Here is a 27,571-nt window from a genome sequence, read left to right as displayed (position 1 = left end):
AAATAAACAGAATCCAAATGTCATTGCTGATATGGAATTTGGCATTTCCTGCTTGGACAGGTGTAACTGTTCGGGTCATGACCACAATCTTTGCTTAATTTCACTCAGAAGTCCCTGTTTCTGCTTTATGGCATGGCCTAGCACACCAGTGCAAAGAACATGTCCACAAGAGATGTCAGATCTCCACCTGGAAGTTTGTAGCTTTCTCCAGCTCATTGGTTCATTTTTCCTTTCTCCTGTAATATCTCACTAGCTGTCAGATAATAATTTGGAATATGACTGCATGGGGAAAAAAAGAAGTAGTTTTACCAAAACTGTCAGACAACCTATAGCAGCCTAGACTGAAGAATCAGTGTCTCTACTCTGACAGCCACCAGCTGTTAACAAAAAAAGAAGTAGAAGAAGCAGAGGAAATACAAACTACATCCCAGTACACCTGCTCACTTTCCAGCAGCCTGCTGTTTAGGATATTTCTGATACAAAGGCAGCATCTGTGCTACTGCATCCAACAGTCACCAAAGAAAACATGCTGCATAGATGTGCCCAGCTAACTCATGCAACGTCTTCCACCAATGAGGCTGTGGCCATGAGTTCCATTATTCCTCCATGCCTACGTGGAAAAGTCCATAGCTTGTTTATTTTAAACCTCTTGCCTAACCATTTTATCAGCTGCCATTAGGTTTTGTGATATGGGCCTGCATGAATGTTAGCCCTCTGTTGACATTCTTCATACCATTTGTGATTCCCTTTCAGGCATCTCTTTTCCAAGATTAGCAATCTCTGCTTGGTCAGAAACTCTCTCTCACTTCTGACCATTGTTGACATCCTCTCTGTTCTTACTAGTGTTTCTCTATGCTCTTCAAAGGAGTAACCAGAAGCACTCACAACTTTCAAACTTTCAGCAGACCATGAAGTACACAGAGGCATGTTCTTTGTTTCTTCTGCTCTTACTCCCAGCATTTCTTTGGTTTGGCTTTTTGACCTCCACATAGCCTTGAGAGAGTTGTTTTCAGCACACTGGCTGCAGTGAATTCAAGAACTCTTTCTCTGCTGGCAGCAGCTGACTTAGAGCTGCTCAGTGTATCTGTGCAGCCAGGCTGTGGAACTCCCTTGCATTTGCTGCCACTGAATTTCATCTGGCAGGGACTGCCCAGTCACTCTGTGCCAGGAGATTTTCTGCAGCCCTTTGCAGTCAGCTTTATATTGCCCCTCTGGAATAACTGGGGGCCACAGATAAACTTCTAACTTGGTATTCACGCTCCTCTCCAGATTATGAGAAGTGCACTGGATAGCAGCAATGTTAGCACAGACCACTGTGAGGTCCTGATGAGCTCTTTGTCGAGACTGACCGTTTGAAGTGCTCAGACTGACGCTTGTGATCCCATTTGGCAGACCTCTCCACAGCCAGCACTTGCCTTTGAGAGTGGTCCAGCACACAGGACTGCCTGGCACCAGCCTTTCAGAGATGCAGTGAGCTCAGACAAATAGCTATGTGGGGACACTCTCTGTGATAACTAGACTTAATTGCTTTAATGCCCTGGACCTTAAATCTAGCAAATCCAGGGATGGAAGAAACTGAACAGAGGTGTTTGCTGGCTTCTGAGTTCAAGGTGATGTAAGAGCCACGCAGAAAAGGTTGATGCTCTTCACATCAGTGGAGGATAAGGTGCAGATCTGCACCATCCCATTGCAACTCTTCCTCTTCCTTGACTTGGATCAATACTGATATGCTACAGGGCTGATGATAGTAGGCAAGGATGCCTTGGGCAAGTTTCCACTGGCTGTGAACAAGCCCGAACACAGCAGGATCCTCCTTGAGCCATCCATCAAGAGTGGCATGGATCAGAAAACAAGTCAGTATGATAAGTAGGGGCACAACACACCCTCCACTCTGCCAAACCACAGGCTCTCTGAGCCAGGATATCACCCTGATATCCTCTTCTGATGCACCCCAGCTCCTCCACATCCAGACCCTCAGGCTCCCCCAACTGGCATTTTGACCTGCAAAATGTCTTTTTCTTCTGACTTCACAGCTGTAACTAATCTCATGGTCATGTGGCCCATGGTTTCAGGTGCCATAATGTCTCCAAGGTGAGAGGGGCCACCTTGGGGGAAAGCAAATAAGAAAGTATCCCAGGCATGAAAATGCTTCTGTAGTTCTTGAGACAGGAATTTATTTCTCTCACACCCATTGCCTCCACTGCCTGGTGCAGCTGAAACCCAGCAGCAGTGGGCAAGTTTAGTCACTCCAATACCTGGGTATCAATTACACCTGCAGGTGGAAACCAAGTGATCAAAACCAAGACGTCAGCTTTGCCAGAGGATTCTCCTCAACCCCCACTTTGGGTCTGATGCCAGCCCTCACCCTGCTGCATTTCAGCATCCCAGCTCTTCCCGTGACAGGGTGTCAGGCGTTTATTCAGGCAGAGACATTTCCCTTCACTTGTCTTCAGCCTTCACGGAAGGCAGAGAAATTCCAGAGCTGTTTTCATGAGCAGCGTTGAGCAACCCAACACCACTGACAGCAGGGACAGACAGAAAACAACAGCTTCTTTGTGTCTGGGTCAAACCCTCCTGTTACTTGTTTCTGCCTGCTGACATTTCCCTAGATGGCAAAAGGATTTTGAAATTACAGTGACAAGCTGGCCTTTCTTGTATGAAGAACTCAGCTTTACAAACAGCACATGGCTGAGCAGCAACAGTTTGCCTGCAGAGACTGCCCCCCCTGGGAGGAGAACCCCCCACAGATCTCCTGTGACTCAGTGCTGCTCAGCTTGGTGACTCTCTTCAGGCATTTTGGGTGGGACAGAGTGTATGCCCAGTGACCCATGCTGGTGAGCAGCATCAGCTGCTGCTGGAACAGACTCTGCTGCCAGCCAGCACAGAGAGTGGGGCAAGAAGCAGTTGCTGTTTGTGTGAGTATTGGGTAGGACAAAGGCAAGGGATTAAGGTCTCCAATAGACCCACATGCTCAGCTCCCCCAAAAGGGGACAGCAGAGACAGCAATAAAACACCTATGAGAGATGGAGAGGCATGTCTGTTACCAAAAACTTTGCAGCTTCCATTTTTCATTGCCCTTTCCACCCTGCTTTCAGCCTACAAGCAGTTTTTTTGGCAGCTGTGACATGCAGAGGTCTGTATTACCTTTCAAGACTCCACCATGCCCACTCTGTAGCCCATGGCATGGATATCACCTCTACTTTGAGCCATGAAGGTAAGGACACTGGACTGGAACAAGCAGATAGGAGGCAGCACAAGGAACTTCTGCAATCAGCAGTGCAGCCCACAGGCTTTCAATGCCTGATCAGAACTGGTCTGTCCCTGCCCAGCTGCACCACTGCTTCTGAGTCACACAGAGCCCATCCTTGCCATGAAATCTGGAGGGTTAAAAGATCAGTACCTCCCTTCTCCTCTACCCTGACCACTTTTCTTAGAGAAAAGGATCCTCCAGCCACCCAGATGGAGCTGCTGGTGATACCTGGTGGGAATAGTTGCTCTCCGAGCGGTTCATGAGGTCAAAGGGCCTCTTTCTGCATAACCTGGACATCTCCAGCTTAAGGAGTACAACCAGCTACAAGAGCTGTAGTGAACCAGCTCTCCACAAAGGTATTATCCCTGATTATTCAGCTTATGCCTCAGTTTGCTCAGTTTCATCCTCTTGTCCAATCTAGACCAGTATTAAAAAGTAGACCTGTCATAGGAGATGTAACATTAGTTCTCAGCAAGGCAGTACCTACAGCTTTGGGGTGACCTTTAAGCTTCAGCCCAAGGTTCAAGAATCCCCTCAAATAACTACATCCTCCTAAACTTTTCTTCAGTTCACCTCCAAGAGTCCTTATTCTTCAGCTGGGAGCACTCTTTACCAGTCTGCCACATCCTTTGCTTCAGTTCATTCATTCTCATTTTCTGTCTGGTTGATCATGTAGCTCACAGGGATGGCAGTGCCCAGACACACCTACCAAATTCAAGCAATCATTTTGTGCTATTGAAACCTCTTGCTGATTTTCTTTGCTCCACACTCACAAAGTTTCACCCTGTCTAAGCACTGGCTTTTAATCCTTTGTGCTAACCAATGATCCTGAGATCTCAGCAATGTGGTGAATGCTCCCTTTCTCCTTCCCTTTCTCTACTTTGCATTCATCATGGAGATGAACAAGGACATGATGCTTCTGACTTTGACTAGAATGAAGGTACCTCAGACCAGTCAGGCAATTCATCAGCCCCACAGCACTGCTGGGACTGTGCTAGAATGATCACTTGTCATAGGATTTGAGGCAAATCCTCTCAGCAATGAGAACTTTCAGCTTTCATTGTCATTACCATTCTGGGGTGAAATACAGCGCTGAGATTTGTGGATGCAAGAAGGACATCAGCATCTGAAGAGGTCTAAATGACATCAGCTGCCTTCTCCCCCACTAAGTGCTGTATCACATTGCAAGCTCCTGCTCTCTGTCTGCTGTCCCTGTTAATTTGCTTCCAGCTTTATTTCTCTTGCAAGTTCCAAAGGCTCCCACCCTCTGAATAGCTAACTTTGGGTTTATTTTCCCCCAGATAATAGGTTTGCATTCTTCCAGTTTGAATCTTGTGTTATTATTTCCTGCCCATATCCTGCCTCAAACACAAGGGAGCCACAAAAGTGGTGACTGTACACTAGAAAAAGGAGAAGGAATGGAGTCACAAAAATTTGTGCTTGTGAATGTGTAAGGCACAGAAAAAAAGAGAGTGTGTGTATGAAGGGAAGCAAAGCATAATTTATGTTCCCTCTCAAAAGGCCAGTGGACAGATGGAAAGAAGCAGAGGAGCAGGTAGCAAGGAAGGAGAGGGAGTTTAGTTCCATGCTCAGTCTCTGTGCCGAAGTGAGAGGTTTTCCACCTCACAAATTTTCTCTTGACATGCTGGCACTGCTTAAATCCCTTCTTTATAATCAGCAAGACTGCCATGTGGTCAGTGAGAGCCATTCCAGCTCTGAGCTGCTGCAAATAAACTCAGAAGCTGGCCCATAGTGTGACATGTACAGATGTTTCCTCTTTCAGAAGGGAACTATGCCTCTAACAGTCACCCAAATCGTTTCCCTCTTTGTCAGGGAATGAAAAAGCAAACCTAGAGATCATCCCCTCCCTTCTGCCATGAAACAGCAACAAGAGAGGACATCTAAGCCTCCTGCCAACCCTCTGCACCTTGGTCATGGCCTTGGAGCTCAGAGGCACATTCCTTATTGGCTGTATCACCCATGATGTTCAGCCCTCTCTGCCCTTCCCTGACCTTGTCAGTGCCCAGCCTACATTTCCATCACAGCTACATTTCCCTGTTTTCCTTTTCCCCTCCCTTCTCACTATGCACCTTCCCTAGCAATCCTTCCCTGAGCTTTTCTTTCAGTTTAGTTGAATCAGTGATCTTCCTGCATGCCTTGTTTATATGTCAGGTCCCTTGCAGTCTCTGCCATTTATTTTCATGCCACAGTTAGCCTTCATGCACCCTCCAAACCCTGTCTCTGGCTGCAGAGGAAGGTCCTAACACTTTCTCAGGACATAAACATTGGCTCTAAGAAGAAAGCCCAGCAAGCCTTGAGTTGAAAACACATATGCAAACAGCCCATAGGAGCAGCAGGTAAACAAAAAGATGGTCCACTATCAAACCTCAATACAAATGGCACTTGCCCTTGCCTTGGCCTCTTAGCCAAGGTCTGCATTTGTAGTCCAGGAGGCATGAGGGTGTTGCAGCTAATTCTCTTTGTCAGCACTGAATGAAAGGAAAACAATAAGGCACTGTCAACTCATGCCATTTCTTGGTGCTGGCAGAAGTGTTTATTTTTTTTCTCCACTAACATGGCAAAACCTGTTAGTGAAGCAATGAGCAGCTTGTTCTGCACAGCACAGCAGCCACAGAAGGCAAAGGTTGAAATGAGCCAGGAGCAAGAGAAAGCAGTGATGAAAACCTCCCTGGTTGCCAGAGAGGCCTTCATGTGGAGAATACCACCAGCCACCAGCTCTTTTAATGTGGCCTGGGAGTTGTTCTTGGGGAAAGCAGAGCTCAGATGGGTTTGCTAGGGCAAAAGTACCATTTACACACTACATATTATCTTCAGCTGGGCTGTTTCCAGTGGGTGGGAAAAAAAAAAAATAAGAGGGGATTGAGGCTGGAAGAGACCCTAGAGATCATCTAATCCAACCTCCCTGCCCTGGGCAGGGACATCTCTCAACGAGACCAGGTTACTCAAGGCCCCATCCAACCTAGCCTTGAACATCTCCAGGAAAGAGGGCATCCCCAACTTCTCTGGACAATCCATTCCAGAGTCTTGCCACCCTTGCAGTGAAGAATCTCTTCCTTTCTTTGTGACAAACCCCTCCTACACAAATGCTATAAACTCAGGGCATTTTCAGCTTTGTACCTGCCACCCACTGTCAAAAGGTCGGTCTGTCAGTCCTTAGTGATTCTGGAAAACTCAGATGTAGAGCTTTCTGTAGGTTTTGTTCTTCAGAAAGTTCACCAAGGTACATCATCCCTGCCACCAAAAAGAACCCCACCAAACAACAAACTACCAAGAAACAACCCAGAGAAAACTCAGGCTGTGCACAAGGCAGAGTTACATCTGTTCAGTTCTGACTGGAATCCACTCCATTTCTTTAGTACCACTGAGTTTGTCAAGTCAGCTTCCCTAAGTAGTGGAAGTCTAGCAGTCCTCGGGGGGACAGGGACATGACAAGACACATTAGAGACATGACTAAAATCATAAAGGTGTGACTTCCAATATCTGCTTCTTCAGAGTGAGTGAAGCTATAAATAAAGGCACCATTGCCCTTTCCTCTCTGGTGAGGGAATGCTCCCACTGGAAACCCTGCAGGGGCACACGTGACAAATGCAGTTTATCGTATGGCTCCAAGACGTGCCATAGGTTTCTGCAAAATACTGTAGCACATGGATAACCCCAGGATACACACACAAACACTCCAGTTGCACCACTACAGAGCAGTATGAAACTTGTTGGTTTCTATTTTTATAAACCCACACTGTTAGCTCAGGCTCAACCCCACCTTCTCCGTGTTATGACAAGCAGACAAGCAGCAAACACCGTGGAGTGTATCACTTCCACCTGTCCTGCGACCAGCCAGCAGGAGGTTGCATGGAGTAAAGAGCACATATAAGAGGAAAGAGTTTAAGTGTCTTTAGGTGGAAAGTCATGTTGTTTAGGCTGGGAGGGCTTAATATGCATTTTGAGTTTGCAGAGTGTGATCCAGAACAGTGTGTTCAAATAATAGGTTGAATTCTTGTTGAATTTGTACTTGAAAGCATCTCAGGGAGCATGGGAACTGAGCTACAGACCTCTCCCAAGCACAGCTTCTGGCATCTGAAGAAAGTGCAGAGAGCCCATGGCCTATGTCCCCTGGCACCCCTCTCTCTAGAAGCAATCTGTTCTGGATGCTTCCAGCCAAGCCTCACCGTGTTTCCCCAACTCCTAACTCCACACCACATCTTCCACTCCTTATCACCCATTCCTCCTTTGATCTGGGCTTGCGAAAGCTTAATGTTTGTTTTATCTAATGTCACTGCAGATGCTCACCTTGTACCACCAAAAGCTACTGTTCATGCAGTAGTGATGTCTGCAGATCTGTGGGGCATGGCAAAGAGAGCAGACTTACAGCAACTGCAAGCTGTTTGCTTGGGAAGGGCTTCAGCAAAGGCATGGCACATGCTGGAAAGCTTCACCCTCTCATCACCACTGAAATGCCAGTCCAGATTCCCAGAGCTTAAATTCTCATGGCTTTGACCTGACTACCTCCTGTTAGTTTGCTGTAGGCAACCAGAAAAGCTTGTGAAATGAGAGATGCTTGGGTCAAGAGGCACCAAATATTATGTTGTGGGGCTCTGAGGCAACTCAGCTTTGCATGTCAAACTGGCAGCATGCTTAGGACTTTTGGATCCTGATGAGACCTTTCACGTCATGGGTTTTCTACTGCTACCTGCCCTATGAAAACCATACACCCTAAAGGGAGAAGTTGCCAGAAGCACACAGAAAGACCTGTCTCTTCCCTAGGTGGGTGGGTAGAGCTGGCTCTCCATCACATATATATAAAGGCTTATTGAGCTAATGCTTCATCCACAGAAAGACAGCAACAGAAAATGTGACAGATCTTACCAATGTCAAATATTCTCCTACTTTTGTCTCACTCCCACCCTGCCTCCCTATCCAGATGCAAGGTGGAAACACCTTAAAGAGATACCAATCTGCTCTATGGAAGCTGAGCTCTCCCCTGACCTCATCAAAACCTGATGTTAGGGGGACACCCTCACTTGCTTAAACATCATCTTGTCCTCCTTGCTTCCAAGTAGGAGCAGCTGTTCACACCTTTGTTTGCTTGACACTTGCTGTTACCCTTTTTCATACCTGGCTTGACAGGTAGAGCAACAGGGATGAAGCCAGTTGCTGGCAGGGTACCAGTGCTCCTCCAGGGCCACAGTCACAGTCTGTGTGTCTTGTCTATATACTTTTCTTTACTCTGCTGGCTAGGCACCCACATTTCCAGATGGAGAGCTAAGAAGCAACACTCCTGTGGGCAAGCTGCTGCTGACACTGCAGAGCCCCACTGTCTCCCCACGAAGCATCCGATGCTGGTCATTGTCTGACCTGGCCTCCCAGGCTAGAGAATAATGAGTACTAAATGAGTTTGTTCTTTCTAGACAAATTATGCTTTGTCAGTCACAGGTCACTTCATACCCATCTTGTTTGGGGAGCTCCATTGTTGTTGCCTCACGTGAATGTCATTTAGATGCAAATGTTCTGGCTGATGGGTCTCAGGTAAGTGATTCTGCTAGTGGTCAGGCAGCTGCCCTCTGGCAGGTGGGCAGTCACTTGTGAGCAGGTCTGAGGCAGAGGATGCTTCAACGCAGCTGAACTCTGGTCTAGAGAGTCTTCTTTGGGGCTGTACACCCCACGGTTTTGTGTGGAGCTGAGCATTCCTCACTCCAGTAAACTCTGCTTGGGGGAACAGGGAAGGGCAAATAGACAGTGCAGGCAGGAGGAAGTGCCAGCTTCTTCTGCAGGGTAAGCACATATATTTTTCTTTCCCTGGATATCGTATTAAAGTATAGAAGCACATTCTAACCCTCAGGTGTTAAACATAGGCTTATTTTATCCTCAGGGAACAAAAATCTCTCCTTTTTTCCCATTCAGTGGCAAATTTCCCATGGGTTTGTCTGGCCACCCATGGGTTTGTCTTTGCCCACCATTGGTGTCATATTTGCTACTGTTTTATCCATAGATCTGTTTGTCAGTAGGTTGCTAGAGTCTAAAATTAGACCAGACACATATCAATAACACCAGATAGAAGGAATAATCTGAAAAACAGCAAGAACTTTTCACCTGTATAGACTTCAAAGAACATCAGCTTTGCCTTTCAAACTAAGGCAATCCAGCATCCTCCTCAGTAAAAGGGGAAAAGCCTTTGCCAGGTATTTTAGCAATATATCTTTGTCTCTTTCTGGGCCTCTGCAAAAGCAAGCTTGGTTCCCTGCAGTAGCAGATCACCAATTCTATCACAATGTGGATCACATTTTAACCTGGATGCTTTCTGACAAGTGTCTTCCCCCTTTACCTACATCTCAAGCATATCCCTACTGTCTTGCCTGTAGCACTCACGAGACAACTACACCAATCAGCTCTCTACAAATCTAAAGGGTCTATTTTTATACTTCTTTAAAGTGACAAGAAATACTGACCTCAGGAAACTGTGAATGGCCAACTCCTTAATTCATCTTCTTTGCCTGATCTCCCTCTATGGAAGCTAACGACCCCCACCTGTTTACCTTGCTTACAGATCCACCGTCAACCTCGAACTGCGTTTTGAGCATCTCTGCTTCTTGTTATATTCCCCCAAATCTTGTCCATGTTAACCCCAATTTGCATGCCCCCACCTCTATGCGGCAAGAGGAGAGGATGAGGGTGACTCACCCAGCCTCGGGATGTCCCTTGCCAACCGATTGTTTGTTTGCTTGACTGTATTGTTGAAGTCCCGTTGCCACAGTTGTAACTATACATTTTTTTTTCCTCTCTCTCTCTCTCCTTTTTTTTGTAATATGACTATTTATGTGACAACCAGAAGTTCAGTTTTGCAAAGAGATGCTGTTGTGGGCCTCTGTTACTCAGCTGGCTCAGCGTCAGTCCTTTTTCCAGGCTGTGGTCTCTGCACTGCACACTGAGTCAGAGGCAGCCCTGCACAGATCTCTTTGAATTGTTGGTTTCCTCCCAGCGACTCTTGACTCCCTGCCAGCAAAGCAGGGCGTAGCTCATTAATTTTTTTTCCTCTCTTCCCCCCCCTTCTCGCTCTCTTTAAAGGCAGACTGATTCATAGTAACTCCTTTAAAATAGAGTGGAAAGACACCACCCTCCCGCACCACCGGAGGAAACTTAAACCACCAGCAGGTCACTCCCCTTCATTACAGCTCTGCGCTCCAGGACACCAGCCCTGCAGCCCGGCACTCTCTTGCTCCACAGGTGACAGGACCAGCCTCAGTCCACACGGTAAGACCTGGTCTCCCCAGCGTTGCTTCCCTCACAGCTGCTCCCTTCACCCAGCACCTCCAGCTTGCTTTTCTCCTCTGCTCCTCCACTTCTCTTCAACTTGGCACATGAGCTGGCTAAAGGACGCACCTTAACCTTTCAGCTTTAGCTTGAAATCCAGCTGTGTTTCGGGGCAAATCGACGCTGCGAGGTACCTTGGTTGCAACCATGAGCTGCTAGCAGCTGCAGTTAGTGTTGCCTCCAGGGCATGTGCAGCCAGGGCGCAGGCACAGCGTGCCCAACCTGGGCCAGCCCCGGCGTAGGAGCTGCCGCACGCTTTTGGAGTAGCATTGTTTACAACCGTGGGACAACGCCTGCTTGGAGTTAGGGCTGCTGGCTCAGTGTTTTTGGCTCTCACTTGCATTTTTCTGCGTATCTCTCTTCCCTCCATCGGTAGTTTACTAGGCTTTAATTCTAAAGCAAGACCAAATGATTCCAAGTGAAGCTTGAGAGGCCTCAAAGGTGGAGACTTCAGGGTGCAATGGTGACGACCACTCTTTTTTGTGTTGGGGTTCTGGCTCCTGAGGCTGAAGCCAAGCCCCAGTTCTTAGGCAAAGCCACAGGATGGGTAGAAATGCGTGCCACGCCTTCCTCGGCAGCACAGCCCCTGCGTGAGGAGCGCTGAGAGTTGCAGTGGGGCAGCGGTGAAATTGCTTAGAGCACAGCGTGGTGGGATTCGGTGGGGGGGAGGGACTGATGGACAGTGTAAGTCTGCAGAGACTGTCAGTTTTCGTAATTCACCTGTCTTTTTCCATGCCATCACCCCCTCCCTTCCTCCCTCTTCTTCACTAGTTCCCTCACTTCATCTGTGCTGTATCTTGTGGTCAAATCTGAACTGTTTTTGAGGTCTGAGAAAGGGAGTGCAGCAAAGCGAGTTTGCTGGCACCAAGCTTTGGTTCGTTTTGCAGGAACCCATCCCGCCCCTGCAGTGTTTTGTGTGTCTGAATGAGACTGAGACAGTATTTAGCCCAGTCTGTCCCGGAATGGCGGGGGCTCGGGCTGGTACTGTGGACAGTTACTAAATGAATGACCAAGAAGCTGAACTGAACTTAACCTTGCGGCAGAAGTATGGATTTTAGGAATTTTGAGGTCCTCTCTGGCCCTATTGCTTGTGGCTTGGTCATGCAAGGGTGGCTCTTGCCTGAGAAATGGCTGTGTTTGGGTGGTGGGGAAGCTGAGACGGTGAGCAGTCAGCAATCAGTCTGGGCAGGCAGTCATTTTGGAAGTTTTAATTTACTATGACTAGCAACAAAATTGGTTTGCCCCCCACAACAAATTAAAAAGCCATGTCCACAGAGGAACTTTCACTCAGAAGCTATGAATTCCTCAAGTCACCTCAGAGAGCAGCTTTGCCCAAAAACTGCCCACTTGACATTTCTGGACAGAGTGGGATTCTTTTGTGAGCAAACATACAAGAGGGAGCTAGGCATGAAGGAGTGTGAAAACTTGGAGCCCATTAGTTACTGTTCCTATGATAACAGAGGCTAAAGCAGCTGGGTACCTCTGCCCAGCCCACCTCCCACAGCTGCCAAGCCTTGGGGCTGTGTGCACTGTGAGAGTGCAGGCTTAAAGGCAGCTTGTTTCTGTTTGCTCCTTTGGGGGTCAACATAGGAAAAGGATCGAAACTGAGGTATCTTACTGACACTGCAGTGCTTGGAAGCACATGCTGACATGCACCTCCTTCATTACACATCCACCTAAGGAGTTCCTCCTAGTAGGTTCCCTTGGAAGCTCCCCTCAGCTATGAGTAACCATTCAAACACGTGGCACACAGTCTGAGCCATTCATCCAGGCTATCCTGTGAGAGCTGGGCATCTCCACTAGGCACATTTCATCCCATGGTAGACACTTGAGAGAGATGGACACATTGATAGAGGAAGGACTTAGGAATTTGGGGTGAAATGCTCAGTTTTGGGCAAGTGCCCCAGAGCTGCAGGATTTTTGGTGCTCCCCAGTGCCCCGCTGAGGACACAGAGCCCTGGGCTTGGAAAACTGGCCCTGCTAGTCTTTGAATTTTGCAGTGTGCAAGCAGTGCAAGTGCATTGGAATTACTGCTTGGTGGCCTGGGGTGGAGCAGAGGTTGTGTTTTGAAACAGTTCTGGAAGATCTGCTGATAACAGCCAGTGTTTTTTTGATAAAAGACCCACCTCGGGGCCTTGTTTATAACGAGATGGAGAAGATTTGCCACAAGCATGAATCCTTCTCTCTATTCATCACCCTGCCAGCTGCAAGGCTGGCACATGACACCCAGTCTGTGCCTGCTTGATTTTCCTCAGAGCTAAAGCAGGAGTGGTGGGGTACAGCCCACTCTCATGGGACTTCACAGACCCCATCAACCCCATGTGGCAGCCATACCACCCCTTCCGTGGCACATTTCCACTTGCTCACCTCCCTAGTTCCCTTTGGCTTGGGTGCTCTCTTCACAGGGTGGTGAAGGGCAAGGCAGCTGATCCCATGCTGGGATTTGCCCTCAGATGCTCAAGTGCCCCAAAAGGCAAGAAACAGCACTGCTGGACCCCTTTGATCTCAATGGGCCCCCTCAACAGGGAGGTGACAGCATTGTTACCTGCAGGCTGCAGGGTGTGGCACTCCTGATATTCGCCACCCCCCCCACCCCCCCCTTCTCCTGCAAAAAGAAGGAATGAAAAAGGGCTAAAAGATGAGGTTTATTTACCCTTCCTTCAAGGCAGGGAGAAGTAAAGGACTCAGAGGTGCTCTTTTACACCTCCAAAAGCAAGGGCAAGGAAGGTGATTTCCTGCCTGAAGATGGATGCTTAGTAGTTCACGGTTCTGTGGGTCTTTTCAGCTGAGGCAAAGCAGCATGCACAGAGAAGGAGGCTCTTCTCCATGGCCCTGCTCTTTTGACAATCCCTGCCAGGGCTGATAACGAATAGCTAGAGTCCTGTAACACTGGCCCTGCACACATGTGCTGAAGAACTAGCTGCAATGTGACTGTGCAGATCCTCTGTTAGATCCAGTCCACACCCAGTCATGCCACAGCATGACACAGGGGCCAGCAGCAGTTCCCCATATGAAGTGCCCAGAGGGAAATCTAGAGTGCCTCTTTTCTTCAGCTGTTGCACTGCAAGGAAGGCAACAAAGCAGAACATCTGGGGGCAGCCATCTGGAGCATACTTTCTTCAAATCCTTCTGGGATGGTTTTGGAAAGCACCTTCTTAGCTAGAACAACTGGACAGTGAATGAAGGAAACTGGTTAGATTTGCAGTTCTGCACACTCTCCTTCTCCTAAACCATTTGCAGCAGGGCAGAGAGTACGTGGAAGCTGCTCCCTGAATAAGACCAAAGGGAGCCAATACCTTGTTATGCAGGTTAGCTGGGACAACTCAGCTCCAGAAACCGCTTTTCCCAATAGACTGACCAGTTTGACAAGCTTGTAACTCAGATCTATCCCCTTTCCCTTGTGAAACCAGTCTGTATTGTAGGCATGGGGAGACATTGGTGATAAGAGTCCAGGGACAGATCTTGGGCTTGGTGATTGCCAGCCATGCAAAGAAACACAATGAACTATGAGCACTGGAGTGGCCAATGGCAGGTGAGCAGTGACTCATGTCCAAAGCTGCTCTCTTGTGACGTGGGGCCATCTGGCAATATCTTTGGATTAGAGGATATCCAGGGTGAGGACCTTCACTATCCTTTTGCCCTCACAGGGCAGTGTCCTCAAGCCAGGAGAGTTGTGAAAGCAGCTGCCACAACTAGGTCCAGTGTCCACATTCTTCTCATTCTGGAGAGATAACGCCCCTATAGGCCCCAGCAAGCCTCTTGGAAAAGAACAGTGAGATCCATGGGAGCAATAAGGAAGAGCTGCAAAATGATTAGAACTGGAAGCAGGCTGGTCAGGTGATTGCTGAAGGGACCACTACTGAAAGCAAGCTGGGGTCTAAGACCGGTGCAGCCGCTGATTGTGCCGGCTCAGGCAGCTGAGCCAGCCTGCCTGCTAGCCAGCCTCTAGCAGCTGCAGCTAGGACGGTGTGGTGTGCCCTGACAACGTGAATACTTTATGCCTCGTGGAAAGCCATTTCCACATGTAAGATGAGCTAGAATGACCCTTACAGGCTTCTGCCAGCCCATACTAATCGCACCAGTAAGAAGCCCTTTTGAAGGCAAATGGTCGTTTTACTTCACAACCACCTTTACCCCACCCTGCCCAGAGAACCAATCAACTCCAGGCTGCACAGCATCCTCTTGCTTCTGCTTTGTACTTGTGCTACTCCTCCTTCCAGTCTTTCACTTGTGCACTGTGGGCTGAAAGAAGGAGCTATCAGAGAATTTTGCAATTTAATCCTGCACAACCTTTTCTAAACTGGCTTGCAGGAACAAAGTGTGAGGCAAACTGACCCAAATTCTGGTACTCTTTAGTTGCCTGAGTCACACTGACCTCCAAATCTCATTGTCTGTACTGGAACGTTCAGGGGTTTTACAGTCTTGAGAGAGAGGGATGCAATCTGATCAGGAACCAATTCTTTATCAACATTGCCTTGAAAAAGGGGGGAAAAAAATCATTACAGAACTTTCTATGCAAATCAGAGAATTGTAGGTTTAATTTAAGAATGCAACTAAAAGTACACCTGATGCAGGCTCCACAGACCTTCCACCTCTATCTAAAAGCTGTAGCAAGGAGGAAAAGCAGAAAGTACCACCAGACATGATCTGTGTGCTTTTGCTCACACCACACTGTAGCCTGAACTGTCGTGTTGTAGCTGTGAGATAGTTTCTTCCATGTGAGTACTGCCAGTGTCAAAGTCTCATGGATCTGTACACATCCATAAGGAAGCCATAGAATCATAGAATTGTCAGGGTTTGAAGGGACCCCAAGGATCATCTAGTTCCAAACACCCTGCCATGGGCAGGGACACCTCACACTAGAGCAGGTTGCTCACAGCCACATCCAGCCTGGACTTAAAAACCTCCAGGGATGAGGCTTCCACCACCTCCCTGGGCAGCCTGTGCCAGTGTCTCACCTCCCTCATGGGGAAGAACTTCTTCCTAACATCCAGTCTGAATCTACCCACTTCTAGTTTTGTTCCATTCCTCCTAGTCATGCATGAGCACACATGCAAAGAGCCGCATACTCATACATGGTCCAGCTCTGCTCAGAGAAGCCACAGATGCACATGCCCATTCGCAGAGGGAGCTGTGCAGGGCTGCAGATGCACATCCTTTACACTACAGTGTTGCTGTCAGTCCTCCCACAAGTGTTTCTTACACTTCTTAGCATCTTGTTCTGAACCCCTGCAAGTCTCAGCAACTCTGGTGTCTCATTAACCAGCCCTGGGACCTTCCAACACTCTAAGGGTTGAGGATCCTTCCCACTGTACCTCCAAAGGTGAGGGGCATTGCTGTCTTGCTCAGAGCATAGCTTTGAGGTCCCTTTCCTCACCCCTCCCTCTCACTCGCCACTCAGCAGTCCCAGCTCTTCTTTGGGGTGTCTAGTGTGAGGAGTGACAGTATTTCCCTCCAGCAGCAGCTGCTGGCTGCCTGCCAGGCCCAGGCAGCCGTCGCTTCCCCTTCTTACTACCAAGCGAGCTTTGGAGTTTCAGTTGATGTTGTCACGTGGCCGAGCGCTCGAGGGCGGTTTCTTTTGTAGAAAATGCCAGTTTCTCACTGTCTGCCCTAGGAGCTCTGATATTTCTCCACTCTTGGATGAATCATAAGCATGAGAGCTGGAAAACCCTCATGTGTCATCTTTCGTGACTCCCCTTTGTATCTCTCAGTGAGTGGAGGTTCGTTACCAAGGGTGGATCCCTCAAGGCTTTTCTTGTCCCACAGAAATGATTCACGTGCCAGGGCTTTACTGCTCCCCTGGGAAGGTAATTCCCCTGATCCCTTAGAGACCATACCACCAGGAAATGCTTTCCAAGGACCAGACAGAGTCTTTCCTTTAATTGAGCTTATTTTCAGTCGTAGCCCCTCAGGCTGCTCTACACTTTCTTTTTGCTTGACATCATCTGGCAATTTTACAGCCTTGCTGTGCCCCATGCAGTCACCCCAGACACCACCCAAGCAGGCACAAAATCTTCTCTCTGCCATAAACCAGAGGATCCAAAGGTCTCTGTGTACCCATGAACACCTCTTGCCCAACCCCTTTCCTGCACACGTGAAATATCTCTCTAGAGGCAGCACTTTACTCATCCACATGTCTATAAAAGGTAAATTGCGTCAGACTGCTCTGGCAAAATGAGGTTATCAACAGCAGTGCTGGCATACAGTGGTTTGTGAAAGTCTGGAGTCAGCAAGAACTCTGGATTCAGGTGGATCTGAAGCAAGAAATGATCAAGGTATGAAAGCTAAAAGATCCTTCCCTGTGGTTACTTAAAGTTGTCATAGTAACAAAGTGACGGCTCCGAAAGCACCATACCACCAGCATATCACAGAGATCTTCACACCTTTGCATCTTGCCAGATAGGGGTTCGTGCTTGTATTGCACATGATGACAAGGCCTGCAGTTGTAGCAGGGCAAAGATGCATTGAGGACCTCATCCCAGTCAAAAAACAGATCTACAAATCCTGCAGAAGGTCTTGTCCCACCTTAAGGTTTCCCTTACTGGCAGCATCGTGGCATCATTGTTGCATGTCTGTTGATTTTACGCTGTGGAATGCACCCATGACAGAGGTAGCAGGTTGTGGCTGTCTCAAACAGTATCAGTTTTCATTTTCTGTCCCATCCTCTTCAATTTCCCTCTTTCTTTCCAAATGGCCTTGTCACTGGCTCGAACCACTAGTATTCCTGGTGTGACTGTGCCACTTCAGACAGTGGCCAGGTTCACATTCTTTCTCTAAATATTGAACTACCATCATCAGAGACAGAGTGCCAGGTGAGACAGACCCCTGGTCTGATTTACTGCTGCATTCCTCATATTCTGTGGTGGCAGCTGGGGAATTTCTTTCATCTCAGTCGATTTCAATCCATGGAGGATTTTGTTGACGTTCTGGCCTGAAGCATTTACTTTTCCCTGAAATAAATCCTTCCTTTGTTGAGAAATTGAATGTATCCTGAGTTTTAGAGGAATCAGTGGTCACCAGGGTGCCCACAGGTGGTGTGATTTAATGTCCTCTGCTCCCTGGATACTGTTAGCTAATATATATTATATTGGCTCAGTTCTCCTCTCAGCCTAGCATCTCTCACAGTATGCCTCCACCAAGTCACCCAGGGAGAGGTAGTCCCAAGCAGGAACCTCAGCTCAGAAGAGAATGGGAATGAAAGTCAGATGAGCTTCATTGCTTAGGAATACTTCAGATCTGGAATATTTGTGATTCAGTGGAGAGTGCTCTGATTTTTTTTCATCCCAAACAATCCAATCATTCCTACAGAAACATCCTGTACACTTAACCCTCAGTGCACTTTCTGCTAGAAGCAAAGGGCCACTACCTAATCTGGCTTAACCTCTTCACCAACCAGCTCCCCTTATTTGAGAAGCTATACCTCTGGCCTGTGTCATATCTCCAAGTGGCACCTTGCATTCCATCCTGATACTTTGCTAAGCAGCAAATCAAACCCAAGGACACACTTCTTGAGATTTGCTCTCAAGATAGTGGGATCAAAGCACTTCAGTAGACAGGGGTGATATGGGTGGCCACACTTTGCCTGCTTGAGAAGACTTGGCCTTAGTTTTTAATAGATAGTGCTTGCCTGCTTGAACTTGAAGCAGGGTGCAGCAGACCTGTGTGGCATTGCTCAGTGTGTGTACTCTTGAATGGTCGGAGAAATAGTCTCTACAGAGATAAGAGTCTGTCATGCTTATCAGTAGGCTTTCTTTTCTTTCTGTCTTTTTTTATGGTGCCGAAAGCTGCTATGGTGATTGTTATTCATGGTTATTGTTGGTGTGGCTTGTTATTTCTCCACATCCATCATCCAGGAAAAGGAAACTTGGTTTGCTGTCAGCAGTGCAAGATCTTCTCTTGACTCACGCAGGCTGTTCAACAGGTGTGTGACCTTTGCCTTTTCCCCGCCAGCCTGTCCAGTGTCAGTAGTCATTCTGCTCTCATGTCTCAGCAACGTTTTCCTTGGCTTAGTGAGGGTTTCTTCTCTGGAAAGAGAGGCTTAATGTAGGATTCACAATCTGCTTCATTGACTGGATCTTAAAAATAGTAGAATGGCTTAGGCTGGATGAGACCTTAAGGATCATCTAGTTCCAACCCACCTGCCGTGGGCAGTGACACTTTCCACTAGATCAGTGTGCTCAAACCCCCATCCAGCCTGACCTTGAACACTCCTAGGGATGAGGCATCCTCAACCTCTCTGGACATCCATTTTCCAGTTCCTCATCATCCTGACAGTAAAGAATTTCTTCCTAATGTCTAATCTAAATCTGCTATCTCTGTTTACTCCTTGTCCTCCCTCTACACTCTCTGATAGTATCTCCCCATCTTTCCTGTAGGCCCTTTTAAGTACTGGAAGGCTGTTCTGAGGCGTCCTCAGAGCCTTCTCTTCTCCAGGCTCAAAAATCCCAACTCTCTCAGCTTGTCCTCACAGAGGAGGTGCTCCAGACCTCTGATCATCTTTGTGGTCCTCATCTGGCCCCACACAAGCAGGTCCGTATCTTTCTTGTGCTGGGGACCCCAGAGCTAAATGCACCAACAGTGTCCTGAACATTTGCAGGGCTAAATAGCTGTGGTTTTGGGAGCTTTGGGGTGAGTCAGTGGAAAAAACTGGCTGCTCTAGAAAGGCTAAGACTGACTCATAGCTCAAGAAAAGCCCAAAGAGTGCCAAATCCAGCTGCAGTTTAGGTAGGGGAATGGGAGAAAAGGCATTTGCATGCAACTGTGTCCTACTGCTCCAGCAATGTGACCCCACCCTGTAGCAGAGAAAGATGTCTCACGCTTAACAAATGGAAAGAGTATCCTGTCAGTTCCCAGTGCTCTGCCAGGTTCTCAGTCTAGTGGGAGGAAAAGTCCATGCCTGTAGCATTGCAGTATCATCAGAGGCAGAAATGACATTCCAGTGCCGTTTGTTCACCCACTTGCCCCTCTGGGATTGTTCTTTAGTGTTTTATTTTAAAAGGGCAGGGAGAGATGAAGGAAGGGGAAAGGGAATGAGTAGAGAGGGAGGCTTGTGCTTTAGCTCACAAAGAATCAAAACTGAGCACATATCCCCCAGGAGAGTTTGCATTTGATACTGTGTGTGTTCAGGGAGAGGTGCTGACGTTCTCAGGAAGTAGGTGCACAGAAAGCACCTGAACTAACACTGCTCTCAAACTGTGTGAGAATAGGGCAGAAAAAGCAAAGGGAATAAAGGATTTGGGGGCTTTATTGGTGTATTGGTCAAATTTCTGGGTGTGGTTTGGGGGTTTTCAGATTAAAAAGTAGCACTTATCCCTCATTTTCATTTCTGACTACAAACAAACAATTTAAAAGGACTGTTCTAGTCCTCTGGGCTATCATGAAAGTAGGGGTTTAGCCTTTCAAGTATAGGGATGTTCTGGTTTTGTGGTTTTTAAATCCTCAAAAATAATCAGCAAAAAAAAAGCCCCTGCTGAATTAGTTCTTAAGGAGGCCATAGAAAAATCATTCATCTAAGACAGAAGAAAGTTTTGCCACTGTTCAATAAAGGTAAATTTCAGAGCAGGTGTATGCATGTCAATGCACTGTAATGACAAGAGCACTCAGTACAGTCTGTCTAAAGCCAAAGTGATCACAAAATAGGCTGAATAATAGTTAGAAAGGATGGGAAGATTTGGCTCAGAAGCTCTATTCAAGGCACCTGCTGCAGATACATAACTTTGGCATGTGACAGCAATAGCTTCTCAGCTCATGGTACTGTGGTGATGTTCATATCAATTGCTGCCCTGCATTTTGAAACCCTCACTCTTTTTGTGGTTGGTAGAGAGAAGGGGTTTAACACTCATGTCAGTTGTGTTCCCATGTTAGCCCATATGTAGTATTGAGAACCTGAAGTCAAAAATAACTGTCACTACAGTAAGAAAGGAACTCCTAAGAGGGCTGTATTTTATCCATGATCATCCCTAAGGGAGATACTGTGATAAGAGAGGGCTTGGTGACAAGGCCATCCAGGTAAATCAAGCCCTAGAGCATGAGGAGTTTAAGACACCTCAAAGCAGACAAGCAAGCCCAGCTTACGCTCAAGAAACCAGAGCTAAACACCTCGAGAGAGTATTCCTAGCTGAAGGAAACCTCTCAGTGGACAAGTTCTTGCTGAGGAGATAAGACCAATCACCAAACCTAATCTGTCTTTCTAAGGGGTGGCCTCATTTCAGCGGGAGGAGTGACCTAACAGAGCTGGTTCCCTGAGATGCCACACTCAAGGAATTCCTCCTGGTATCAGCTAATGCTGAACTGGACAAAAAGCCAGTGATGGAGAAGCCTGTCTGCCTGTTGAGGTTTGGGAAAGTGTATCCAAAGCAGTGCAAGAAATAGCTGCAGCGTTTTACAGGAATACACTCCCACATATGGCCACCCTGAGAGGAAAGACAAAAGTGGAGAAGGAGGAGTCACTGAGTGGAAAAAAATCAAACCACTGCATTTATGGCACTTTGCAAAGCCTTTTGTTACGCTTTGCATGAAAGACTTTGTAAAATATAATTGTGTTGTTCCATGACAATGTTTACCACACCCTGTACAAATGGTGACAGCATCAAACGTTACCTGAGTCACCTGCACCAAAATAACTTGACAGCTAACATTAATCACATGGATGATACTACTTTTCAGTACTAGCACAACCCAGGGAAAGAGCCACACAGCCCTGTAGAACTTTCTAGGAAGCAGTTTTTCACTAGCCACAGAATGGGATCAGTAAACTCTTGTGCCTGATTTCTGTGGCTGTACTGCATGATTACAAGTAGGTGCCTGGAAGCATGAGAAATATACTCATTCCCTTAGTGTGAGTTGTCTGCACGTTTAGATTTGTTCCTTGCATTTCATGTTTTCAGGGGAGAAGGCAGCAGCCTTAATGGAAAGTACTATGAAAGCTATCTGAAGCACATTGCCTCTCCTTTGCAATGATATGTTCAACACTGACAGGGAATCTCACAAGAAGACTAAAAGCTTGCAGGGTACAGAGGCAAAAACAGAAGCCCCAGCCAAAGAGTAATTTGCATTACAAGAGAACCTTATCGCAGTCATAAAGTGATCTGCGTGCCTCAAGTTCTAAAAAGGAAATGGGCAGTTTTCATGGCAAGCCTAAGAATCGTCCTCTTCCCCAGAACACCTCAGTGGCTTTACAGTTCTGCTTATTCTCTTCTTCACGTAATGGAGCAAGTAGTGGTAACCTCCTAGTCCGTTCTTCATCACTGCTCAATACCTAATGCTCCCAGGAACACACGGTCCTCCACCCTGCACTACTGATCCATGTAATCAGACCAGCTGAAGGAGACTGTGCCATGAGACAGAAAAGGAGACCAGGAAAGGAAAACTTCTCCAGACCTCTGTGAATCCTGTGGGCAAAAACTCCTCTTCCTGGAGTGTAGACCTAGATTATGTCATTTTTACTTCACGTAACCACACATCAAATGAAGCAACCTCTGTACGTACTCAGGCTAATTTTAAAATGCCCCCAAGCTCTACATGTCCTTGCAGACTGGCTCTTATAGGCTTTATTTAACCTCTTGAGCAACTCCCTCTTGACAAAGATTTTTGAAAGGTTTTAGTGATGAGGTTTTTTTAGTGACTGCATGCTTCCAGAATGGATGTAAGATCAGCTTTGTTTTCTTGCATATAAATAAAGCTTGTAGTAAAGCTACCCCTTGATTAAGCCACCTCCTCCCTCTGTTTTTGTCTTCCAGAGCTCCTCGTATCGGTGACACTACCTAGAAGAGACCCAAGATGTTGGTGCTACTGGCTGGCATCTTTGTGGTGCACATTGCCACTGTCATCATGCTCTTTGTCTCCACCATTGCCAATGTAAGTATAGACTGCCCTGGATGATGCCTTCCACAGCTGCAGCCAGCCTGACATGGGAAAGGGTGGGCAGGTGCTCAGGTCTAGAGGCGAGGGACACTCACAGTCATGAGGAAACATTCAAGCAGTGCTGGGTGTACTCAGGACACAGAAAAGCAGCTGGCATGGTATAGGAAGCAGCCCCTGCTCCCAGACCACAGACCCAGCAGCACCTCAACACTCATCTAAGAGAATGCAGCGAGGGGCAGAGGAGATCAGCAGATGACGGTTCCGAAGAGCTATTTATCCTCGCATCTGGAGGCACAACTGGGCGCTCTGCCGTGCCCGCCTGCGTGGCGGGCAGCACGCCGAGGCCTGGGGCTAGGGCGGGGGCCGCCAGCGCTACGGCCGCTGGGCAGCCCCAGCGGAGGGGAAACCCGGGGCGAGGCTGACCCCTGGCGGTTCTGCGGGGGCGGCGCGGCCCTGTTTTCCCCCCGCCCCCCGGCGCCTTTTGGTGGAGCGGATTTCGGGATAGGGCTCTCGCTTTCTCGCCTCTCCGTGCTCTCCTGCTGCCTAGGACGGGGAGCAGGACGACATAAGCAATTTCCCCCCTAAGACGGGAACTGATTTATCATAGAATCCTTTCAGTTGGAAAAGACCTTAGCAATCAGAGTCCAACTATTAGCCCTACTCTACCAAGGCCATCACTAAATCGTATCCCCAAGCACCACATCTACACGGCTTTTAAACGCATCCAGTCTTGGTGACTCCATCGCCTCCCTGGGCAGCCTGTCCCAATGCCTGACAAGCCCTTCAGTGATTCTTTTTTTGTTCTTTTCCCCCTAATGTCCAGCCTAAACCTCCCCTGGTGCAGCTTGAGGCCATTCCCTCTTTTTGTATCACTAATAATTTGGGAGAAGAGACCAAAACCCACCTCACTACAACTTCCCTTTGGGTAGTTGTAGAGAGCAAATAAGGTCTCCCCTCAGCCTCCTTTTCTGCAGACTAAATAACCCCAGTTCCCTCAGCTGCTCCTCATAAGACTTGTTCTCTAGGACCCTTCACCAGCTTAGTTGCTCTTCTCTGGACCCACTCCAGCACCTCAATGTGTATTGTATTGAGGTGCCCCAAACTGATCACATTACTCAAAGCATGGCTTCACCAATGCAGAATACAGAGGGATGATCCCTTCCCTGGTCCTGCTTGACTTCCCCAGTGTTTTGCCTGGACCAAATGCCTCCTGGCTTTGGGAACCTGCATCATCTCCCACCTGCTTCAGCTGTTGTTCTTCTGCCCACACATGCTTTGTCAGCTCTCTGGCTGGTGGAACGTGGGCTAGTCTTGCTGTCCTTGCAGTTTAGTCTGACAACTGGCTAAAAGAGCAAGGAAGCTGCCCTCCCTCTTGACACAACTGTTTCATCGTGTTTCAGGTTTGGATGGTGGGTTCTTACGCCACAGAAACAGTCTCCTCAGGACTCTGGCTACTGTGCAACAGGACCTGCGATACGCTGCCAGTCAGCAGTGACGATGAGGGTAAGTTATGTCTGCATATTCCTTGCAGTGATCAGTTTCAGGATCTGGGTGCACAATACCGGGACTGAGTCCTGAACCTTCTCAAATCTATTCCCTGTGTGTTCACAGCTGCCCTCAGAGCCACGCAAGCCTTTATGATCCTCTCGATCATTTTCTCCGTCATTGCTCTCGCCATGTTCATTGTCCAGCTCTTCACCCTGGAGAAAGGCAAACGTTTCTACATCACTGGAGCCATCATGCTGGTTTGCTGTAAGTATGCACACCTTGTGATGGATTTGTTTGTGTGCCACTGCCTCTGCAAGCCCAAGTAGCCACACATCTGCCACACATGGCCATCAGGGAAGGCTGTCAGCCAGCTAAATGTTTCCAGTGACCAAATTCTTTTGTGCGTGTGACAAAACAAAGCACTGAGGAATTGGAAAGTGCTGGGTTGTTGGTGTTTTGTTTTGTTTTAAAACTTTGTGCAATGAAAATGTTTCCAAATTGTCATTAGAAAAGCCCAGGGGATTTTGCAAAATACCTTTTGAAAGACAACAAAAAGGATTCTGGTATTTGGAAGGGGCAAGGGAATAAAGTTAGACAGCTACTGCTCCTCCGATTCTACACGTAGCACCAAACTGTCTGCGGATCTTATTGCTGATTTCCTCCTAACAAAGGTTTATTCCCCATGGCATCCACTAAACAAGCCCCAAGTGTCTTATGTCATCATCTTTGCAAGAGAAATTCTCCCATAAATAAGCCTAATGGGCAGCAGCCTCTCTCTCATGGCACAAGATGTACATTACAACCTCAGAGGAACAACAGTACTTTAGAAGTCCTGCAGCAGTGCTGGTTTCTGTGTATTTTTCAACTCTCTTTTCCTCTTTTTTTTTTTCCCCACAGGGATGTGCATTCTGATTGGAGTCTCCATTTACACAGCTCGGTTCACAGGAGTGTTCAGAGATTTCGAACGTCCTCACCATGGCTACTGCTTCATATTAGCCTGGATCTGCTTTTGTTTCAGTTTCATCATTGGCATTCTCTACCTTGTTCTTAGGAAAAAATAAGCCTGATGGGAATCCAGGGGAGAGGGTTGGCTACTGGGAACGGGGAAGAATTGCTCTGCTGAGAGAACTATTGGGCCAATAGACAGAAATGGCCACTATCATCACCACTGCCACCACCACAGAAAAATCACTAACAAAGCTAGAACCTTCAGAATGCCCTTCACCAAAAAGAGGGAGAAACAGCTCCAATTGATCTAGCACTCCTGGGGCTGCTGCACCAGAAATCTGCAAGTGACCCAGACAGCTCTTCTCCTTTTCTGCAAAGTCATGTCAGATCGTCACAAAGCTTCAAGCTCAGCAGTGATGATTGAAGAGCACCACAAAAACAAGGGCTACATCTCTTTCCCTTCCTAGAGCCCTTCTCATTTACTTTTTTGGTGTGCCTTGTGGGTTTGGGCAGTATGAGGCTTATGACCCCTTTTTGTCTTTTGAAACATATGGGATGGGCCTTTTTGTTACATTTTATGTATATATATATGCACATATGTGAAAGCTAAAGACATCAAATTGAGAAGCAATAGAAATCAGACTACATTCCTATTAAAATGTCTACAGAAATAAGGCAGCAATATTTTTTTTGGCTGTTCTGTTTACTATTTGATATTTCCATAGCTGAATCAGATGCATGTAAGAAGGGCAAATCCACAGGTGTGGATGATGGACAGAGACAGAGAAAGAGAGAGAAAGTATGGAGATAAAGATACACAGGGACTCCTAATTACAGAGCATGAAGTTGCTCAATGATGCACAAGCAGGGAAGGAATCACCTGAGTGTGTGTCTACACTGAAATCTTCTGTTCAGCTCCACAATGTGGTAACAGCCCTGCAAAATGGCAGATCTTTACTGACACAGGTCCTTACCTGTAGGCAGAGTGTTTTTCCCACATCGTCATCCAGTACATAGTATTAACTGAACCTTGCGACACAGCTCATCTCCAAAGTGGGTGACACTAGAGCACAGAGGAGATGTACAGAGGAAATGTAATGAGAGGTTAGGAGAAATGAGGCAGAGCTTGTGAGTTCTGCTCTTCAGGGCTGCCCAACCTTAGGCCAGTCGTTTAACCTGGTGCTTTTTTCCATCTGCCCAATCCTTCCATTAAAACTATACCTACCTCCCAGGGTTGCTGAGAAATTTGGAGTCGGCTCTGTAACGCAAGGTCCCCATGTGAAAGGCTGGCAGGCAGGGGAAAGTAGGGCACTGCTGCTGCTGCAACCCACAAGTTTCTGTCAGCTCAATGAATCTCAGTCACTAGTGGCATTTGTAAGGGACAAAAGGTCAAAACTTCCTGTGATTCCATCCACAACTAAAAGGCAGAGATCATAAAAAAAATCTTTTCAGGTGCAGATTGTGCATGGATGATATTTACACCCTCCCCCCCCTCCTCTCTCTCTTTCTCTCTTTTCTGTTACATTTTCATCTTTTGTAGACTTTATAAATTTGGTGGATCTATTCTAGTACTGTATTTTGCTGTTTCATTAACAAAGGTTATTTCATATGTAGTCCTTGTAAATATTTTGAAATGTGTATTTTTAACCTTGAGGGTAGAAAAATAAAACCTAATCCCCTTTATAATAAAGAGGTTTGCTCTTTTTATTTATTTAGTTCACTTTATTTTTGTAATTAGTTGGTTTTTTCCCCAGGTATTTAGTAACTAACAGAGGCATTTACTGTTCTTATTGAATCAAATCTCCCCCCTCTAAGATGAGGCAGAGCTACCATGTTGTCTTGCTTTTCATTACAAGAGATTTCCTGCTCTGCTCTCGCACCTCCTTTCTCAGAGCTCAATACAAGCTCAAGTAGGTACTGTGAGCAATGTTAACAGACTCAGAGCCAAGCTTTGCTTCACACCCAGGGCAGCTGGAAATGTACTCTCTCACTCTGGCAGAATCTCATCTCTGTGGAAGTTGGTGCCTAAGATGCTGTAGGATTTATGATGTCTCGGATCAATCCTCAGCAGAAGTGAGTCCCAATGCAAAATCAGGGAGGTATTTGTGGGAGCGAAGGAGTTGGTATAGATGTTGCCTCCTCAGCATTATCTGGCCAAACACCTCAGCTGCTCTAGAGCTTGAGCAGAGTCCAAAGCCCAGGACGCAAGCAGATAGGAGCAAAGATTGTGAGGTGAGGTAATGCCTCATAGGAATCAGCTGGGTAGGAAGTTTTTCTTTGTCATATAATCCACATCAGGGAGAGCTAAGATACCTGCCAGTTGAAGGCAGAGCAGTGGCATGAATCTTTAGGAGATGAAGTTTCACAAGTTGATGAATTCATACATCGTAGTGTAGGAAGGCTCACAGTGTGCAATGGGTAGACACTTGTCTTGATCCCAGAAGGTTCCAGGACTCCAGCTGTGCTTCATCCTCCTGGTACTTCTGTAAGAGCAGCATAACCAAAGACCAGTCAGGCTCTGTGGAGAAGTCTTTGGCTACAGGGGAACACTGGTTGGTGAGACTTAAGTCACTCACTGAGATGGGAATAAGAGCAGTCAGTATATCAGTTGTTTGCTCCAGGAACTGGGGAGGAGTTTGAATCTCAGACTCTCTGTTTCTGTGAGGTGCATCATTGCTCAGCTCTCCCGTGGTGTTG

General features: G+C 47.2%; 2 protein-coding genes across 3 annotated transcripts in view; one reads left to right on the top strand and one right to left on the bottom strand.

Annotated features, from left to right (window-relative positions):
- GSG1 (germ cell associated 1) overlaps positions 1–10,353 on the bottom strand; it is a 44,876-nt gene extending 34,523 nt beyond the window's left edge. For both annotated transcript variants that reach the window (XM_068142636.1, XM_068142637.1), the window contains exon 1: positions 9,947–10,353. In XM_068142636.1, coding sequence (XP_067998737.1) covers positions 9,947–10,033 — 87 coding nt within the window. In that variant the 5' untranslated portion in view covers positions 10,034–10,353. The remainder of the gene's footprint in view (positions 1–9,946) is intronic.
- EMP1 (epithelial membrane protein 1) lies at positions 10,335–26,581 on the top strand. Its single transcript, XM_068142642.1, has 5 exons — positions 10,335–10,516; positions 22,315–22,432; positions 23,839–23,941; positions 24,050–24,190; positions 24,824–26,581. Exons 2-5 carry the CDS (start codon positions 22,355–22,357, stop codon positions 24,985–24,987), a joined length of 486 nt encoding a protein of 161 aa, XP_067998743.1. The 5' UTR covers positions 10,335–10,516; positions 22,315–22,354; the 3' UTR covers positions 24,988–26,581.
- The last annotated feature ends 990 nt before the right edge of the window (positions 26,582–27,571 follow it).

Source organism: Melanerpes formicivorus, unplaced genomic scaffold (assembly GCF_026170545.1).
Source record: "Melanerpes formicivorus ecotype bairdi unplaced genomic scaffold, bMelFor1.0.p_v2 SCAF_8, whole genome shotgun sequence".
NCBI lineage: Eukaryota > Metazoa > Chordata > Aves > Piciformes > Picidae > Melanerpes > Melanerpes formicivorus.
The sequence above is the reverse complement of the archived record's forward strand: the minus strand, read 5'-3'. Positions and strand labels throughout refer to the sequence as shown.

Excerpts from the sequence above, each read along its gene's own strand:
- EMP1 (XM_068142642.1), top strand. The coding sequence starts at position 22,355 with ATGTTGGTGCTACTGGCTGGCATCTTTGTGGTGCACATTGCCACTGTC. Across the intron at positions 22,433-23,838 it reads TTGTCTCCACCATTGCCAAT|GTTTGGATGGTGGGTTCTTA; the intron begins GTAAGTATAGAC and ends ATCGTGTTTCAG. Across the intron at positions 24,191-24,823 it reads AGCCATCATGCTGGTTTGCT|GGATGTGCATTCTGATTGGA; the intron begins GTAAGTATGCAC and ends TTTTCCCCACAG.